General features: G+C 35.4%; 1 protein-coding gene across 4 annotated transcripts in view; it reads left to right on the forward strand.

Moving 5' to 3' along the window:
• LOC141458643 (rho GTPase-activating protein 20-like) overlaps positions 1-20711 on the forward strand; it is a 626814-nt gene that overhangs the window by 493423 nt on the left and 112680 nt on the right. The window contains exon 1 of one of the 4 annotated variants that reach the window (XM_074136908.1): positions 10971-11379. The exons of the other annotated variants lie outside the window; for them this stretch is intronic. Coding sequence (XP_073993009.1) covers positions 11203-11379 — 177 coding nt within the window. The 5' untranslated portion in view covers positions 10971-11202. Of the gene's footprint in view, positions 1-10970; positions 11380-20711 lie in introns of those variants that run through there. 4 annotated transcript variants of the gene reach the window in all.

The following is a 20711-nucleotide window of genomic DNA, read 5'->3' on the forward strand; positions in this document are numbered from 1 at the left end:
GTCACAGACCATTTAAAAGCACTTCTAGATTAGTTTATTCTAGCCACAGGCTTGCCTCCATTTTTTCTCTTTTTAGCCCCTTCCATAATTAACAAACATTAATCATGAAGCAATGATATTGTTCTTGTCGATTATTTCTATAACTATCTACTCTTTAGTGTCTTGCTTGTACAGTCAAAGAAAAAAAGAAAAAGAACTTAGCAGACATAAATTCTTTACTACATTAGATCTTTTCTTTCTGGTTAGAGTGTTATTATTTTTTAATTAGTATATTTGTATTCGGATTTACAGGGGGCTCCTTTATAGAGACGGGTGCGCCATGCGCTGGCATTTTAGCTGCAAGGATGTTATAACCTTTCACTAACTACCGAGTTGCATTTCACTTCAAATTATCAAGTCGATCTCTAACAACTGACTGGATTCAACTCTTAGGTCATTCATGCCACCTGTACTTGCTTTCATCTTAGGCCTAATATTACAGGATAAAGCTATAAACATTCCCATATCCTTCAGAAAGGTTTTTTTTGTAGGCAAGTTAGGCCCTGAAAAATAGAGCAATTTGTGGAAAAATTGTGTGTATGGACTTAACAAACTTTCCTTAACAATAACCTTAGATGTTAACGCGCCTTAAACATTAAAAAAAACAAATGTTTTGGAATCTGGCGTCACAAGAGTAGAAATAACCATTTTTTTGAGTTGATTAATTTATTTCTCGGAAGCTGGTTTCATATTATTTAATTAATTTATAGGTAATTATTTAAATTGAGGGATCCATTGAATGCCATAAAAGCAATCAATGAAAGTAGATTTTATTGTATTTATTTTGACTAAAAGTAAACTCCAATGACCTGTAATTTCATCACTTTCACAGATTACCACAAAAATATTCTGCAAGCATTCACTTACAAATTACCAAAGAGGTCATCGTAGTTATTCTATTTGGATGGTCGCAGTCGATTTCGCTTCATTCATTCGCTTTTTATTCTTCTGGAAAGCAACGTCTTTCAAGTTGGACGTCTCAATCAAATTATTTATTTTAATAGACATATTAACCAGCTGTTCCTGTTTGGAAGGGAATAATTCGTTGCTTTCTCACGGGGCCATTGGCTTGCTGAGTTGTCCAGGACATAGAGATCTTCTTTTTTTCCTAGTAAATTGTCATTGTTGGCATTAAAACAGAATTATTAACATAAAAAACGAATGTCTTTTTTTCCAAGATATATATTCTTAATTCCGGTATCTAAAGCCAAATCTTGGAGCAAATTATTTTCTTAGTACGTTCAACTTCCTTTTTTGTTTTGATAAGGAAAACGCCTGCGGGGTTCATCCAGTTCAAAGTGTAATCCATGACTTAAGGAAAATGGTTAAAAAGTCTGGCTGCTTAAGTTTCTGCCTCCGTGATCTGATATTTTGGAATTCGTCTTGGGTTCTTTATCAAATATCTAACTCTTAATTAATTTCAGTATTGTCTAGCCAAAACAAATGAATGCTTGTTAATATAAGCTTATCGATAATCGAAGGAATCGATGTGTAAATTTTTTTATGATAACCTGCCCAATTTTGCTGAAATCTCAAATAAATTACAAAATTTCTATTTGAAAGTTGATTTTTTACGATGCAGGCTAGTAAATACTCACTTTCATTAAAATATTCTAGAAACTAGATTCTAAGGTCCGAAATCGGGATTTATTTATTGTATTTTTTGGTCTTTAGCCATTTATTGGCTTTGAAGGCTTGAAAAACCTAACTGATTGGCTCCTAATGTTGCAAATTATCTGTATGTTGGCGGAAAAAAATCAGCCCCGATCTTCTTGTTGTATTTAAAATGAATAGTTACTCTATAGCCTGTTCCACTTCTTTCTTCTTCATGACTTCCACAAGATAAGATTACAGGTCTGTTGCATGAGATAATGGGTATCTTGAGCGGTTGTAAATGCAGCTTCACCAAAAAAACGGAAAAGAAAGCTCTTATAATAATATGATCTTGGAGCTTTTACAGCAATGTGGTATCCAAGCGCACTAGATTTATACCTAATTTTGAGTATCTCACATACTCAAGTGTTGTCTTGGATTTGTATTTGTCTGCAAGGATCTAGGTGCCTTTGCAGATAATCCAGGCCCAGTTTTCTGAAAAAAAAATATTACTTTGTAAGTACAGGAATTACACATTTAGAGTCTGTAAAAGGTATTTTTGGAGGTGCGCAACTACCATTGGCTTAGCGTACCCAAAAATTGTAGCCCACTATCGAACAATAGCTTCCATTTGTCACAATTGAACGCTTCAGATATCCTGGAAATCCTCTTTCCGTTTTATTATACCTCAAACATCGTAAACTTCCTTTTCAGTTTATTGTATTTCACTCCATATTGACATAGATTCATAATCTAGCCTTCTATGGAAAAAATGGTTAGAACTATCAAGGGAACTACCGCATAACCATAACTGGAAGTTCGAGGATTCGTGATAGGATAGTGGCCTTCGACCCCTGCAGAGACCTCTCACGGTCGTTTTGAGGTATAACTATTTTTTTACTCTCCTACTCTTCATAGTTACTATCTTTTGAGGGGACATTATTGTATTGTATTTTTTTTATTTTGTTTATTTATTTATTTAATAGAAGGTTCGATGACGAACATTACCATTTCCTAGTATGATTCTGCGCACTTATCACCTCTTTCCGCTAAAGTGCCCTCAATTGATGACTAAGCCATTTTTCACTTTTGTTTTCGGCCTTTTGTTTATTATTAATCTTTAGTGTTGCAATAATACCAGATGATAATCTTCGGCAGCAGCTTAAAACAGCTTAGGAACCTTTGAAGTATACGTATTTCTCTCGAAAATAGGCGCCACGATAGCCGAGCGGTTATAGGCAGAAAACTGCAAATCTAAGATACAATAATCTTAAGTATTGTGGTACTAGGTTCGATTCCCGGTCAAGGATTTGGGTTTTTTTACTTAATGATTAATGTAAAAAGGTATGTTTGTTAGTCGCCATCGTTTACGACACCTAATTTTAATAGCTAGACGTAAAGTCGGCTTAAATAAATAGGCATTACTTTACTCTACTTTTTTTCCATCATCGAAAAATCTTTTTTGTGCAGTTCAGTTCCCTTTTTTTAAAATGCCAATGTTCGATTACAAATAATAGATCTGTATTTTACCAAGATCAACTAAAAATGTGTTTCAATTACGACTGTATTCATTTACAGAAGCCTTGAAATAGAAAAATGCATACCAAATACCATTCCCACTGGAGATTTGTAGCCAACAGTAGCGCTCATGAACAATAACGTTTAATGTACAAACTATACCAAAAATACCTTTTATAATTATAAAAAAATAACCACATCTAGACACGATTTGTGTTGACAAAAAACCAAAAAAAAGTAATTTACAAAATTTAAAAGGAAAAATTTTGTGAAATTCTATCGAATAGTTTTACTAATAGCAAATTGAAGTAGATATTATCCCCAAGATTCTAGAAAGTAGCTACTTAATTTAGTTGAAGTTCATTGGCCGCCTAGTTCCAACTATTCGTCCGCTCCACACCCAATCACGAGTAATTACTCCTAAATATAGTAATATTTTTACTACTTCAACAAAATTCAGTTCACTTTATATTGGAATTATTTCATAATAGAGCTAGTCCAACAATTATTCTAGTTGTATTAGCTATTTTCAAAAAAACTAGAAATGCATATCATATTAGAACAATATTGAAAACAATTTTTTATAAAAATGAAAAACTGCAAAGCAGTGTAACCATTCTGTGTGCATCTTAACCCTTTTTCTACTTATGCCCCATTTTAGAGGCACCACCTTGTAGTTTTAAAAAAATTATTTTGGAGGGGAAATCAACACAAAAATTAAAGAAAAAAAATCTTTACATCAACTCGGCGAATTCTAAGCAGTACCACTTATAGTTCTTAGGTATATTGTTATTATTACGAAACAAAAAAACAAAAAAGTTAAAACCATTGGTAAAAGCTCGTGTGTTCATTGGGCTTCTTTTGGTCTCCCAAATCACCAAAAAAAAATTCATCTGTGGTGAACCCTTGAATTTATTTATTACCTCCTAGGAGGTTTTAAAGCTTCAGGTTAAGGAACCACTTTTCTATAGTGAATTGAAAATGAAACTAGTTTAAAATGAAAAGATTGTTAGCTACTAATTCTAGAGAGAGCTATGTCGCGGTTCAATATTATAATAACTAAGTGAAATGAGGAAGGGCCTTGACGATATGTATTATATTAAAATATATATTTTATAATATATGTCTCCACACTTTTCTGTAAAAAATATTGAAAATACATCAAATTTATTATTGTTATTAATATTATTCATGCATAAATTTACAAAGAGGGCTTCTCTTGTATATTTTTTTCTTTACAAGTGTATTGACCTGCTTCCCTTTCTTCCTCTTATTCATTCATACTCTCCTAAGTGATGCAAAACAAGATTAGTTAATAAAGAAAAATTAAAATTACCACCTCCTACGTTGATTCCAAAGTTCACGACTCTTTTATTACACAATGATCTATGCCAATGCCTCCTTTATATTCGTCTAATGTGATGACTAAACTGTATTTCTGAGAGAAGTTCATATGCTTTCATGGTGACTCCACGTTTTCTGTCTCTTTATAAAGCAATAATTATATATAAAAAAAAAGGAATTTTTAAAAAATAAGCAAAAAAACTGACTGGAGAGTACTGTCTGTCGTCTTTTCTCACGTCTACTTTCTTAGGAGCTCTATCTTAGGTCTTATTTCCCTAGGAGCTCTAACTTAGATCTTCTTTCCCTAGGAGCTCAATCTTAGATCTTTCCCTAGGAGCTCTAACTTAGATCTTCTTTCCCTAGGAGCTCATTGTCCGATTAAAATGACCTTTCTCTAATTGTTGGAATATTTTAGTAATATACGATTCAAGTCAGGGATACAATTAACTATGCGTGTGTTACGACGGATAAAAATCAATAGAAAATAATAAAATAAAATAATAAAAACTTGTTTAACAAAGTAATTGAATAAATAATTTTATTACATCTCAAATGAGTAAAGTGAATTTTCAATTTGCATCTTATAATTGATTTGATTATTTATGTATTAATTACTAAATGACCTTGGAAATTTTACAGTCCTCTGTAATTGTACTTTTCAATTGTTAAAAATTAATTTACGTATGTTTTATTACCAATTGTAGATAGGAGTGTCAAGGTTGAAGTAAGATGTTGGCTAGAAAAATGTAATACTTTTCATGTTGGTGCTCTAGTTGATGGATATGCAGCACTTTAGTTTCATAGAAATTATTGTTTTGATTTCAGTTTTTGAAACCAATCGTGTGAGCCTGAAGTCTATTGCTTAAATACTATTGCCTAAGTGAGGTCTTTTAGCCTAAATTCTTGAATATTCAGTTTACTGCTTTTTTTCCCCTTAAATAATTTTATATTGTATGTTGTGAGAAGGTTTTCTTGAAACTCGAACAAGAAAAACGAACAGAAAATACTTGCCTATTTTTTTTTTTAAGTCCACTTTCCTAGGAGCTCTATCTTAGGTCTTCTTTCCCTAGGAGCTCTATCTTAGATCTTCTTTCCCTAGGAGCTCTGTCTTAGATTTTCTTTCCCTAGGAGCTCTATCTTAGGTCTTCTTTCTCTAGGAGCTCTATCTTAGATCTTCTTTCCCTAGGAGCTCTGTCTTAGATTTTCTTTCCCTAGGAGCTCATTGCCCGATTAATTACACTGAGAAAAACTCCAAGGCGCCAATGACCTACATATTGAAAATTTTAAGCATTACTTTAAAAACAGTTTTTCCTTTTCATTTTATAAGAATTTAATCTTTTTTTTATAATGGGAAAAATAGTTGCGAGATACGAGGATTATCTTTATTTTTGGCTTTCATTTTTTTTCCAAAAAACTTTTTTTTATTGGATAAAGTTCTTTAGATTCAAAAAAACAAAGCTTTCAAATAAATTTTGCATTAAGTTTTCTATAAAAAAACTTGAGTAAGATTGAAGTAAAAGTAAAAAACCCAAAAATTTTTTGAAATAAAAGTCAACTTCTAATTAAGTCACTTTTTAAATGTAATTAGACGTTTGTTTTTAATCATTTAAATTTTATAGGTGGATATTAAAACCTCAACTTAAGCAAAAGTTATTAGTTAATACGACAGAGTGAAACTATTGTTAAATTTCAGCCTTGTTTTGTATTCTAAAGTGAATAATCATTTAATAATTTCACTTTTGGACAAAACAAAAGCTGAACTACGTATAATTGATTAAAACAAAGATCAACCCGCGCAAAGAGCTAAGTCTTTGTTTCTACTACTTTACGAGACAAACAACAAGATGATATTGTGTAGGCACTGTAGGAAGGTGTATAGCTTTCTGCCCAAGCCTCGGGGGCAGCACAGTTTTATCTTATTTTCGCTGGCCCACGCTCTTTCTCTTTGATCCGGCTTGTTCTTCTCTCCTGTGTCGTCATCAAAACTGATTGATATTTTTACATCCTTGTTCAGGTGCGTTCAATATTTTCTTACGAGGTTATGAATAATGTTTAGCAATTTCTAGTTTGTTGTAAAATGATGTCGCTTAAATATTGTATAAAATTGGTTCAGTGAGATACTTTCTTATGATGATTATATTGTTGAATATATTTCTTAAAAAAGAAATAAAAATAATATTTTTTTTTCACTTTATTAGTATATTTACGACTGCAACAAATGTTGCATCAAGTAAATTTGATGAAACAGGTTAAGTTCTCATGAATGTCATGTAAGAGCAATCACCCACTGGTGGAACTCTTTCTCAGTGGATATTACACTCACATCAGTAGGTCCCTAGGCCACTTCCGCTTTAAGCGATGAGGATTATCTGGAAGGTGTGTAGAGGAGAGCTGTTTTACAAGAGGATTAGGATGGAGAGCTAGGAGGCTGTGAAATTTGCGGTAGCGCAAAAGAGGCGGTAGATCAGAGGCAAAAGAGATGTGAAGCTCAGTGTGTATGGTAAGGTTAGAGATGTAGAATGGAGCATTCAGGATTTTCCGTAGGATTTTAGACTGTAGTGTCTGCAGGCGTTTTGGAGTTAGAGGGTTTGGTTGAGCCCCACACTTCTGCTCCGTATGTCCATATGGGTCTTAACGGTGTCTTGTAAATTGTCAGTTTGTGATTCAAGTCAAGTTTGGATCTGCGGTCAAGTAGTCTAGTAAATAGCTTGAAGCGTCTGTTCAGGTCTTGTCGTTTCAGTCGAGTATGCAGGTTCCACGTGAGTCTCTTGTCAATGTACAGTCCTAAGTATCGTACTACGTCATTTGGAGGAATAATAATAAATAAAAATAAATATCCTAAAATTAAATCAGTTTCAGATAAATAATAGATAATTTATTAATGTAAAATAGTAGCAAGTAATCAACCGCAAGATAAGATACCAGTATATTGTAAACAAACACTTGTAAGTACGATATACAGATATCAAGGGAAGGCTTTAACTCATTGGTAGCATACGCGACTCTCATGCGGAAATTGTGGGTTCGAATCCAGCTGTCGACTCTTTAGATTTTTCTTCTCTTACGAGTTGTATACAGTGTTGCCTGAGACAAGATAACACATTCTCAAGGCCGGCAATGCACTGAAATTAGCTCCAATGAATTAATTTAAGGAAATATAAATACATTTTAAGTTATATCTTAGCAATTCTTATTTATATCTTGATGTTAATCAAGCTTCAAGTTAATATTATTATGTTCTAAATATAAAAAGCTGCCTATCCTTCAGCGTATGAATCTTTCTTCTAATGTGAATTTCCCAGAGAATTGAATAAAATAGTTAAAGATATTTTTATAAAAACGTTTAGTTCACACTGGATATATTAAAACTGTCCGGTAGGACAGTTGTATAAGGGTTGATCATCAAAAACTGCACAAAAAAGCGTAACGTTGAAAAACACCCAACTTTGACAATTTTTTTCTCTTTTTCTATAAAAGATAAAATTCCCAAATTTTCTTTAAATTATAGGGCAAACCCTCCTTTAGAACTGTAATTTTTTTGCAACAACCCAGATCTAATAGGTTTCGAGAAAAAAGTTGCCAAAAATGAGCAAAAACGGCTTTTTCAAAAAATGTTCTTGTTCTTGTTGTTGTTGTTGTTGTTCTTCTTCTTCTTCTTCTTCTTGTTACCTTTTTTGTAAACAACGTAGCGCCTAAACGCGTGAACCGATTTTCATGAATGAGGTGTCATTCGATTCGGAATTTTATGTAGATGTGCCTTTTGGGGGTCTCGATCCTGTACATTGAATGGGAGAGGAGTTAGCCCCCTTTATGTAAGGCCCCCTCCAAAATTATTATTACTAATTACTGTGTAAATCTTGGTCCGATTTTGATAAAATTTGGTAGGATGATAGGGTTAGGGCTCCCCTACGTAACATTAAAGCGACGATCTGCTCTTACACTTGTTAAGGGGAAGTATAGCAATCGTTGCAAATTATCGACACGTGAACCGATTTGCATGAATGAAGGGTCATTCGAATCGAAATTTTGTACAGATTTGCACTTTAAAAGTCTCGACGCCGTGCCTCATAAGGAGGGGAGTTTGCCCCACCCAAATAAGGCCCTTTCTAAAACTATTATTACCAATATTTCTATAACGCTTAGTGCGATTTTGATAAAATTCAGCTCGAATAAGTGGTTAAAGCTCCTCTACGTTGCTGATGCTCTTGCACCTACTAAGAGGAAGTACTGCAATCATTTAAATTATCAATGAGTGAACCGATTTAAATCAATGAATTGTCGTTCGATTAAAAGATCTTTGCCTCTTTGCCTTTTAAGAAGAAGTACTTTAAAAAGATCTCTTCAGTGGTAGTTACGGTTCCGACTTAACACCTTATCAGATTATAATGATAGAATTGTTTATTCCAAATTTTAAAAAAATATGTAAAGAAGATATGTAACTTTGTAAAATAAACAAAAAGGAAAATCTATCCAAAAGGTACAAAAATCTCCTTAACAAAAACTTACAGTTTAAAATGTTAAGTATAAGGGTTGATTAAACGCCAAAAGGTACACAAATCAGGGAGTACCCAACAATTCATTAATAGTTAAGTAATTCTACTGCATTAATTTTCATTAATAAGTTATTTTTTAGAATTTATTAGATGTCACAGACCCTTATGCTGGCCACTTCATTTATAATATTTTTTTGTCATAATTATGATAAATCACATAAATATGTACATGCATGTTAAAGTAGAAAAAGACAAAGTTAGAGTAGGCTACTGTCTTGAATTCGTCTTACCGAAATATTCGTGAGCACAAATAACACACAGTTAATAACAAGTAGATTATTCAACAACAATTATTTATTTCTCAATTGTAATTTAATTTAGGCCCCCTAATTTTACTTATAGTAAAATACTGGAATAATTAGCTGCCCTAAAAATATGCATTTCTTATTTACTTTATATTACATATATACAACATTGTGGGATGAATACCTAGATTGAGAATGTGATTGAAGAAAACTATATTATTTGCGATAAAGCCAGATAATTATTACCTATTATTATAAACGTTTGACTACTATATAAAATAACAATTACTTTAAAGAAAGAACTTAAACCGACGATTTTTATTTAAAAATAAAAATAAATAAATAAAATAAACAAAATCATTGGTGTAAGTTTTTTATACAAAAAAAGTTTTTGAATTTTTTAGCCTTATAATTTTTTTTATTTTTTGTAACGTTTTTCTTTTTAACCTGTAATTAATAGTTTGATTATTTTAGATAACTAGATATTACTGTCAATCTACAGTGCTACTTGAACATATATTTTGTAGACGAAAATGGCCAGCATAAGGGTCTGTGACATCTAATAAATTCTAAAAAATAACTTATTAATGAAAATTAATGCAGTAGAATTACTTAACTATTAATGAATTGTTGGGTACTCCCTGATTTGTGAACCTTTTGGCGTTTAATCAACCCTTATACTTAACATTTTAAACTGTAAGTTTTTGTTAAGGAGTTGATATATACACTTTTTCTTTTTCTTTTAATATGAATTTTCTAAAATTGAATCAAAAAAGAAGCTATGGCCTATCTTTTAACGTGTTGTTATAGAAAATCTAAGACACTGTTATTGTATACTGAGCACAGCTCGTGGGAAATTCACATCTATTGGAACTTCTGTTTGTGTTTGTACGCACGTTCATTGGTTCCTGCTTTGTCAGCGTTTCCTTTAACCGTACAGTACCACTCATGAAGCTCTGTGCTTCTTAAACTACAGGTCGCGATCTCTCGAGGCAGGTCGCGGAAATATATTGTGAAATGATAAATTTCACCTGTGTTATCTGTCATCTTTCCTTAAAAATATTTTATTATAGTCAGCATGTATAATATAGAGTTCATGTTATTTTTAAATTAGGTAAATTCAGATGCGTAAATATTTGCGGTTCCCTTAGGACATTTATTCGGCCCTCGCCAATATTCAAATATCGTCTAACTTGGCAGTTTTAGGCCAATTTTCAGCAAAAATTAAACAAATTGATTGGCTCCATTATTAAAGGGTTTATTAAACCCATATTAGGGTTTAAATACTGTAAGTTAGTCAATAGTCACATTTTAAAAACTTGTTTGCTATATATATGGGAAGAAGTCAGCTAATTTGGCTATATCCATTTTTTTTTTTAAATTCAGATTACTGAGTTGTTTAATATTCTGCGAAGTAGTTTAGTTTTAAATACCACAAGTCGATGACGCAAGCGTTCGCACCTTGATGAAGCGGTGCGCTTTCGACTTGAATGGTTAGCGTAGTGGGGGTAGTTGAGTATTACGCGAATGTAGGAGAATGAAATTAGCCGAGAATTGTGACTCATTTATTATTACTTGGAACATTTGTAAAGAGTGGAATGTAACTTGGATTGGCGGTGGGGGATATACTCGTAACTAGTGGTAAATCCTATTCGAAGATTTTTGAGGGGGGAGATGGCAGAGATTGGAATATTGGCGGATTTGGATTCATTAAGTCACACAGTTTTTAGTGATACTCTGGGATCAAGTTTTAAAAGTTCATGATTATTTAGAGCTCTTTATTTGGATAGTGGGGCGCGCATGTTGGGGTCCTTGGACCAAAAGTTGTTTCTATCTAACATTTTCGACACCACTTCAGTTCTACCACCAGCTTTAAAGTTGTGACTTGCATTTTAGTACGGCCTTTGATTATGACAAGTGTACAATCGTTGCAACAGCCACCAATTGCTGCATTTGTGTCTCCAGATGTGCATGTTTCTATTGTGAAGTGTACGATGAATCATGTCTGGATTTACGTTGATGGACATGTTACAGATTGTTTGATTGATGGGATTACACCAGCATCCAGTATTTTACTGGAAGAACAGGTAATTTAGGGCAAATGGGGGGTTATATCCCTCACTTAGACATATGTTTTACTATTTTATTAATTAATTTTTGGTTTAGTTTTACAAATTAATTTCCTAATGACAAATCAAACTTAGTTCAATGCCTTTTTGAAACTGTCATTTCATAATCGGGTTTCAAGGGAAGATGGTAGGTCTTTTCTGGTTTCGTTTTAGATCTTTCTTGAATTACGTTCTTGTATATAAATCTTTTATTATGTAAATGTGCATATTTTGCATTTTCTTAGAGGTTTCTCTGGCTGATTTCAAATATTTACTAATAAGCAGTTGTTTCTTTAGATAGATGTTTGCTAGTGATTCTTATTTAATAAAAAAAAACTGTCTAGCTCAGGGGTCGGCAACCCGCGCTCTTTTATCCAAATTGTGTGGCTCTTCAGCCTGCCCTAAATAAATTGTATATTTTAATTTTATTGAAACAAATGAAAATTTCATTTATTAAAGCAAAGATATTTTTCCAAAAAGAATTTTAAATGTGATTGGTTTGAAATTGAATAGAATTATATTAAAATACAGTACGTAATAAATAGGACTGCCACCATTTTCATTCAAATACAGGTTTAGTTATTTTTTTATTTTTATTTTTTTCTGGCGCATCAACAGCCGAGGTTATTAGCGCCCGGAGCTTTTTCCAGTGCACTGCCGGTCTCCGGACAGTGTTCTCTCGTTACAGACAACACTGTCCATCACCGGACAGCGAGCTGTAAGAAGCTCCTAGGAAGAGAAAATCTAAGGGTCAGCTGCTGGATTCGAACCCGGGACCTCCGCGTGGGAGTCCAGTATGCTAACCTCATAGCTAATCCCTTCCCTATGTTTAGTTATTATTTATTTGTTTATTTACTTTGTAATATGTAAAAATAAATGTATTAAAACTGTACGGTAGGACAGTTTCGTCAAAAACTGCTCGACAAAATGTAACTTTGAAAAACACCCAACTTAGACAATTTTTTTCTCTTTCCCTATAAAAGATAAAATTCCCAAATTTTCTTTATATAGTAGGGCAAATCCTCCTTTATAACTGTATAAAACATTTAATTGTTATTGAACATCATAAAATAATAATTTGTGAGTGCAAATGATCTACAGAATTTTTTACATTATCATCCTTGCGGCTCTTGGTAAGATTTATTAAAATTATTTAAGGAGAAATGGCTCACTACTTGAAATAGATTGCCTACCCCTGGTCTAGCTGCATATTCTGGTTACTGGATAATAGACCCTCTACATTCTATGGACATTACAAAATCAAGATCTTTAATAAACATATGCGTCGATACTGACCCTTAAACCATTCTATAATTCCTAATCCAGCTAAGCAAGCTCTACTTAAATTTTCGGCTGACTGATTTTTACCCAAAAGTTCAGTATCAGATCCTATAGTGGTACTTTAACTTAAAGCAATTTAGAAAATTTTACAAAATCTACCTAGTATTTTACACACATTCTGCACATCAACTACTTTGGTCAGTAACCTAAAACAAGCTGATAATCTAGAGAAAAATTTTGACCAAAATTTGGGTAATATTTTTGGTAGTATACACAAATTTTAATTGTTTACATTGTACCATTGTACAACTCGTTATCCGTTATCCTCATCTCAATTAATCATTTAAACTGTCCATGTCGTCTGCAGATTTATTTGTTCGCCATTTTCTTATTAGCTAGCTCAAATCGTGATTTTCTTAGCATCAAGAATAATAATAGTAAGAAATGAACATCGGAGCGGAGAAAAAAAAAATCGGATCTTTTTTTCCTTAATTCTTTGCCCCTCAGGGTACAGTGCTGGGTAAAACCTATGCCTAGTTTTGCACATTGGTCGTTAATTGGGGTGTTGATCGGCTTCTTATCGGTATCTCATTGGGTTTAATTAAGCTGAGATTCTGTGAACACTTCCTCAGGCTATCTGGGTATCTCAGGATGAGCTTGAGGGAAAGAGTGAGGTGGAGTTAGACCAGTTTTTTTTGCTCTATCTTAAAATTATTTCATAATAAGTACACTCCCCTTATCATCGAACCTCTTCATTTTTTTTATCAAGAGTTATGGAGTAGTAGAAATTTAATTTTTAAAAATGAGTAATTTTTACATCTGTTACATTATTATTAAGATCTGACTTACACTCTTATTCGCTGAAAGATAATTCATTTTAGTCATAATGTTTTTATTTACTTATTTATAGATGGAATGACTATAGTTTTACTTGCTTTTGAATCAATGAATCAATTTCCAAAAAAATACGTATAGAATTGGGTGCAAATTACGCTTTTGACGAGTAATTTTGTGTTTTAAATGAGATCATTCTTCAAAATTTAGAATTTTTGTCTAACATTTCATTTCTTCGTATATACAGGGTGTATACGGAGGAGAGGTCGAAACTTCGGGAGGTGATTCTGCAGCTCAAATGCAACAAAAAATATTCTCTTCGCTTTGGCCCGATTCTCAATAGTGTCCAAGATATTTGCATTTTTAACTTTTCTGTCGATATTCGCGTTTTTCACCATAAAAACGGCCGTAACTGTTCTATCCTTTATCCTACAACAAATCTGCTTATTCCAAACGAAAGAGCATTAAATTCCCTATAAATCTGCTCAATATAGAGCCTCATAACGTTTCTTATAACAATGTAATTTTTACTTTAATGTCTAAAAAATTCGTTCTCGATGATTTTTGTTAAATTTTTCAACTGCATTCTTTCAATGATTAATGAATCAAGGAGTCACATAATTTCAGAAAAAGTTGCGCATTTATTGAGCTTCAAGACCATATGGATTTTTTTGGTTTTTAATAAAACCCTACCCCGAACAGAGGGGTGTAAATGCAGAAAACTGGGATTGGCGAAACCGACTTTTCACTACTAATTTACTCAAATGTCAATTTTTGGAGAAGGAACAAAAAGAAAAGTAACCATTTTAGTTTCTAACAATTATTATTTAATAAAACGGAAGTAAAAAGTAAAGTAGCAATAAAACGCAGTAGTTGACTACAATTGTTGGTGCAACTTATTTGAATGACATAATGGAGGTTTTTTTTATCAAAGTTAATTAATAATAATTCAAAAATAAAATGGTTATTTTCTTTTTTGTTCCTTCTCCAAAAATTGATTAGTTTTGAATTATTATTAATTAACTTTGATGAAAAAAACCTCCATTATGTCGTTCAAATATGTTGCACAAACAATTGTAGTCAAGAAACTAAAAATTTGCCACAATTCTTTCCCACTTCCTTGTTTGAATAGTTCGAACGATTTTTGTAGCAATTTTAACTAGGCACCTGCCTATTGCACTTTTTCACTTCTGTGTTTTATTGCAACTTTATTTTTTACTTCCGTTTTATAAAATAATAATTGTTCTAAACTAAAATGGTTTCTAAAATGGTAAAAATTGATATTTGAGTAAATTAGTAATGAAAAATCAGTTCGCAAAATCCCAGTTTTCTGCATTTACACCCCTCTGTTAGGGGTAGGGTTTTATTAAAAACCAAAAAAATCCATATGATTTTGAAGCTCAATAAATGCGCAACTTTTTCTGAAATTATGTGATTCCTTGATTCATTAACCATTGAGAAAATGCAGTTGAAAATTTTAACAAAAATCATCGAGAACGAAATTTTTAGATATTAAAGTAAAAATTACATTGTTATAAGAATCGTTTTGAGGCTCTATATTGAGCAGATTTATAGGAAATTTAATGCTCTTTCGTTTGGAATAAGCAGATTTGTTATAGGATAAAGGATAGAAAAGTTACAGCCGTTTTTATGGTGAAAAACGCGAATATCGACAGAAAAGTTAAAAATGCAAATATCTTGGACACTATTGAGAATCGGGCCAAAGTGAAGAGAATATTTTTTGTTGCATTTGAGCTGCAGAATCACCTCCCGAAGTTTCGACCACTCCTCCGTATACACCCTGTATATACGAAGAAATGAAATGTTAGACAAAAATTCTAAATTTTGAAGAATGATCTCATTTAAAACACAAAATTACTCGTCAAAAGCGTAATTTGCACCCAATTCTATACGTATTATATACGAAGTGTTGGTGTTAATTGGTTAAGAAGTTTGGTTTTTGTAAAGTTGAAGATCCCCGATTTCGAATCTTGCATGTACCTACTTTTTGATTTGATGAAAACCAAATAAATATATATATTTTTTTTTTTTTTTTTTTTTTTTTTTCCTGCCGGCGCATCGACGTCTATGGCCATTAGCGCCCACCACACATTATCTCTTTTCTTATTCAATGGCCACTAGAGCTGGGATGGTACCTATTGGCCTATCGGGCTACCACATACATATCTTGCATAGCAAGGCAAGGTGGAGCCTAGGCTATCGGATATCGGACCGCGCTCCCCTCTTACATCATCGAACTGGTCGACGAGGGGGAATGCGGTTTCGCCGATGGTACCATCCCTTAATTCTTAAACTCACATTTGGTCAAGAATCAATCTATTAAAGTAAATTATTTGGGTTTAGCTTCAACTAAACATATATACTATATAATCACGATGCCTTATCCGCTTCAAGTATATAGTCTATCGTAAGGAGGCTATTTCCGTAGAATCTAACTCGAGTGTGCAGTACTTTTAACAAATGTTCCTGCACACTCTAAAAGTGGGACCTAATCCTAAATGAATTTAAACCTAAGGGGGGTTGAAATACTTTTATAAATTTCTTTCAACCCCGGATTAAAAGCCTAAATCTAACATTCGTACCAACATTCTCGCAATAAATACACTTATACTGATAAAATCATTCACACCAATAAATACATTCACGCCAATAAATACATTCACGCCAATAAATACACGCTAATAAATACATTCACGCCAATAAATACACTCACGCTATTAAACACAACATACTACTCAGTCATACAAGGGGAAAGTACTCGATATTCCTTTCCCCTTTAAAATTTCTAAACTAAACTAACCTAATCTATACCTAAATTTTATTATAATAATTTATGTTTTTCAAGAAATCAAATAGCCTCCTTACATAAGGAGAACCCTCTCGAAGAATTGCGCGTTTGTCATGTGGCAGGCCTGCTGATTCCCTCTGAATTCGCAGTGCCTGACACCCTTCCAACACGTGCGACACTGTCAGCCTTTCTCGGCATCGCGGGCACCTCGGCCTTCTTTCGGCAATGAGGAGGTACCCATGTGTCACACGTGTATGTCCAATCCTTAGCCTCGTTAAAATTACCGATTCATGCCGCGGGTAGTTCTCGACTTTGGCATTTCGCACACATGGCTTAAATTCTTTAAGTTTTTCAGATACATTATCCCACTGACTTTGCCACTTTTTATTAATAATATTTTTCATATACATTTGTAAGTCAGTGGGTCGAACAAGGATGGTATGATTAGTGTCTATAGAGGCTGCTTGTTTTGCAGCCTCGTCCGCCCTTTCGTTGCCAGACACGCCAATATGGCCCGGCACCCAGGCGAATACCACCTTTAGACCATGTGCGCTTAACTCAGACAATAAATAGTATATTTTTATGACCATTGGGTCTGTCGAGAATCTATCCCGGAGAGCCATTATTGCACTTAGGGAATCTGTTAATATTAATGCTTTGGTGCAATAATTTTCTTTGATGAACTCTATGGCCTGGCAAATAGCATAAATCTCAGCCGTGTACACGGTTGCACAGTGCGGGAGTGTCCAACTGAGGGTGACTCCCTCCGTGTACAAGGCACTTCCAACTCCGTCGTTTACCTTCGACCCGTCTGTGAAGATCGGTCGGAAATCGTTATAAAAGTTTAAAAGTTCCAAAAGTCTTTGTCTGTAAACGACGTGTGGTGTTTCTTCTTTCTTAAATATTGCCAGGTCCATGCGGACGCATGCGGAAGGTAATGTCCAGGGTGGAGAAGGCGAGAAGCCCCAATCCATCACCGAACATAATTGTATTCCCTCCGCGTTTAAGAGCTCTTTGGCCCGAACTCCAAGTGGGCGCGTCCGCGAGCGTTGTCGACGGAATTCATCTTCATGTCTGCTCTCGAATATGTCGGGAAATAAGGGATTAAATCGTTTCCCCCATACTCCGGCTGTGTAGGTCAGGGTAAGCTGTTCTCTTCTTAGCTGAGGAGGCAGCATCCCCGACTCTACATAGAGGCTTTGTAAGGGACTGGTTCGGAAGGCGCCTGTAAACAATCTAATACCTTCATTATACACTCTGTCTAATAGCTTCAGGCGTGACTTACGCGCAGAACTGTAAACTGGGGCTCCATACTCAAGCTTAGAACGGGTGAGACATGTAAAAATACGTTTCAAAATTTCCCGCTCTGTGCCCCATTTGTAGCTTCCTAGAAATTTCAGGATATCGAGGGTTCTCCTTGCTTTTGTACATGTGTACTCAATATGTTGCTGCCAGGTTAACTTAGTGTCGAATACGAGGCCCAGGAAACGAATACTCTCTTTATATTGAATTGGTGTGCCATCCAAATACAGTGTTGGAGGTATATGCTCGTGTCTTAAACGGCAAAAGTGTTGGCACACTGTTTTGGTTATAGAAAACTTGAATCCGTTTCTGGAAGCCTCTTCAGCCACTTTGTCTATTGCCTGTTGTAGGGAGTCTCTCATCTCTTCAAGGTCAGTTCCTGATAGATAGATCGCTAGATCGTCAACATATAATGAAACTTGGGTGAGATCCTCTACAACTTCGGCAAGACTATTTACCGCTATTGTGAACAATGTTACACTTAATACCGACCCCTGTGGTATTCCATTCTCTAAAATATGTGAGTCCGAAAGGACCGACCCCAGACGGACTCGGAACCTTCGTGACTCTAAAAAGCCACGGAGAAATCTTGGCAGTTTCCCTCTCAACCCCCATTCATGACACTTTTGCAGAATCGCATGTCTCCACGTTGTATCATAAGCCTTCTCGAGGTCAAAGAACACGGCCAGCACGTGCTCTCTACGCATAAATGCGTTTTGGACGTAGACCTCAAGGCGACTCACTTGGTCCAACGTGGAACGATATCTGCGAAATCCTGCTTGATGCTGGCTGTAAAGTCCTCTCGTTTCCAGCATATATACTAGTCTATAATTGATTATGGATTCGAGGACCTTACTCAAGCAGGTAGTCAATGATATGGGCCTATAATTCGAGGGATCACTGGGGTCTTTTCCTTCTTTAGGGATCGGTATAATTATTGCTTCCCGCCAACCATCAGGATATAGTCCGGTCTCCCATATGCTATTGTACAGTCCAAGAAGGCATTCCTTCCCAGTTGGGTTCATATTTCTTATCATACCATATGGGATTCCATCCGCACCTGGGGATGTATCTTTACTTTTCTTTAGAGCATTTTCTAATTCTTGCATGGTCAGCGGTGCATTGTAGGATTCCTCAATAGCGGTTTCAAAGTCTAGTGGCTGTTGCTCCGCGTCACCTTTTCGCCTTAAGAATTCTGTAGAATAGTTTTGTGAACTAGACACCTTAGCAAAGTGTCTAGCCAAGATCTCGGATACTTCTTTTGGCTCGGTGACGACGACATCGTTATTCTTTAGTACTGGTATCGACGGTGTTCTGCGACCGCCAGAGAGGGCTCTTATCTTGTCCCACACCTCCTTCAATGTCGTTGATGTAGATATCTTTGACACATAGGAGGTGAGAGTTTGCTTTTTTGATTTCCTGATTAAACGCCTCTCTCTGGCTCTTAGTCTTTTAAATTGTATTAGATTTTCCTCCGTTGGATACCGTTTTAGTCTATTAAGGGCTCTCTTTTTTGCTGCATTGGCTGCTTTGCATTCCGGGGTCCACCAGGGAACGGGGTTTCTTATGACTTTCCCGCCTACCGAAGGTATTGTATCCCTGGCTGCTTGGGCCAACGCCTTCCCAAATGAAACAGCATCGAGAGTGGCATCCCCTGTTAGGTTAGGTGCCACCACACTTGCTGCATAAGCACACCAATCTGCCCTTTTGATGTCATATCTCCAAGGCGTTACAAAATTTGCCCTAGAGATGGAGCTCGACACTAATACTGGAAAGTGGTCGCTATGATACAGATCTTTTAGTGTGGTCCATTCTAAACGAACAGCTAAGGTGGGTGTTGCTACACTAAGATCAATAGCGCTGAAACCGCCTGATCGTGCATTGAAATGTGTAGCCTCACCACTGTTGAGGAGCGTCAAATTAGCATTGTCTAGAATCTCCTCAAGAGAGCTGCCCCGCGTATCGGTTCTAGCTGATCCCCACCAGATGTTATGGCAGTTGAAATCTCCCACCAAAAGCACCGGGGCGGGGAGTTGCAAGAGCAAGCTCTCCAAGTCACTTCTCCGCCAGGATGAGTCCGGCAGGTAAATAGTAGCTAAAGTGACTTGCAGTGGTGTTTTTAAGCGCACGGCTACAGCTTGAAGATGAGTTTGTAGCGGCAACCGCCTGCTAGAGATGCCATACCGCATGCATATAGCTACACCGCCATGCGCTCTCCCACCTGGGGCAGGTTGTACCTCTTTGCTATATGTATTGTAACCGGGAATTTGAATAAGTTGCCCCGGGCGGATCTTTGTTTCTTGGAGGCACAACCCGAACGGACGGTATTCCGCCACCATTCGGCGTAACCCTTCCACATTATTCATAAAGCCCCTCATGTTCCATTGCAGAATGGATTCACACATATTAATGTTTTGTATTTATTATTTCTGGCAGCAACCAAATAGTAATTATTAATTTTAATCTACATACCAAATTATTGATTGTACCTTCACATATGATTATTTCTATATACATGTTTGATTAAAGTAAATAAGTTTATTGTAACTGAATTGAGAATTTCTATTCTTTACTCAGTGGCACATTTTTCCCGAGGTTTGCCTTTAGGCCAGTTCTTTTTCCTACGTCTGGGAGGGTGATCAGATATGTTCCCACCCTCCGACTCAGAAGCGTCAATGTCCGTCCCCATTAGCTGCCATTGCTGCCTTGGAGATCGGGCATTTGGTTTGGGGGACGTTCCTCCCCCTTTATGTTTATTAAATTTTCCCCTTATATTTGTAGGATAAGGGGGTGGCATTATGAGCTTTGATGCTTTCCTCCTCGAAGAGCGTCTTTGTGGGTTTACCACTTTCCACTCTCCTTCGGAGGAGATCGCTTGCTTTAGGGGGGGTGGGCCCCCTTTTAAGTCGCTCCCACTAGTTGTGGGAGTGATTGATGGTAGCCTTTCGGCTACCAGAGCCCCTTGTGGGGCTTTTTCATTGGGATGTGGGATGTTTCCCACTGTTGGTATTGTTTCCCCTGGGGCAGGGGTGGTACGGGCCGGTGGGATTTCTCCCACTTTTACTATGTTTCCCCTTAGGACAGG

The sequence above is a fragment of the Rhodnius prolixus genome, unplaced genomic scaffold (genome assembly GCF_049639745.1).
Source record: "Rhodnius prolixus isolate KJV_2025 unplaced genomic scaffold, Rpr scaffold_5, whole genome shotgun sequence".
NCBI classification, from domain to species: Eukaryota; Metazoa; Arthropoda; class Insecta; order Hemiptera; family Reduviidae; genus Rhodnius; species Rhodnius prolixus.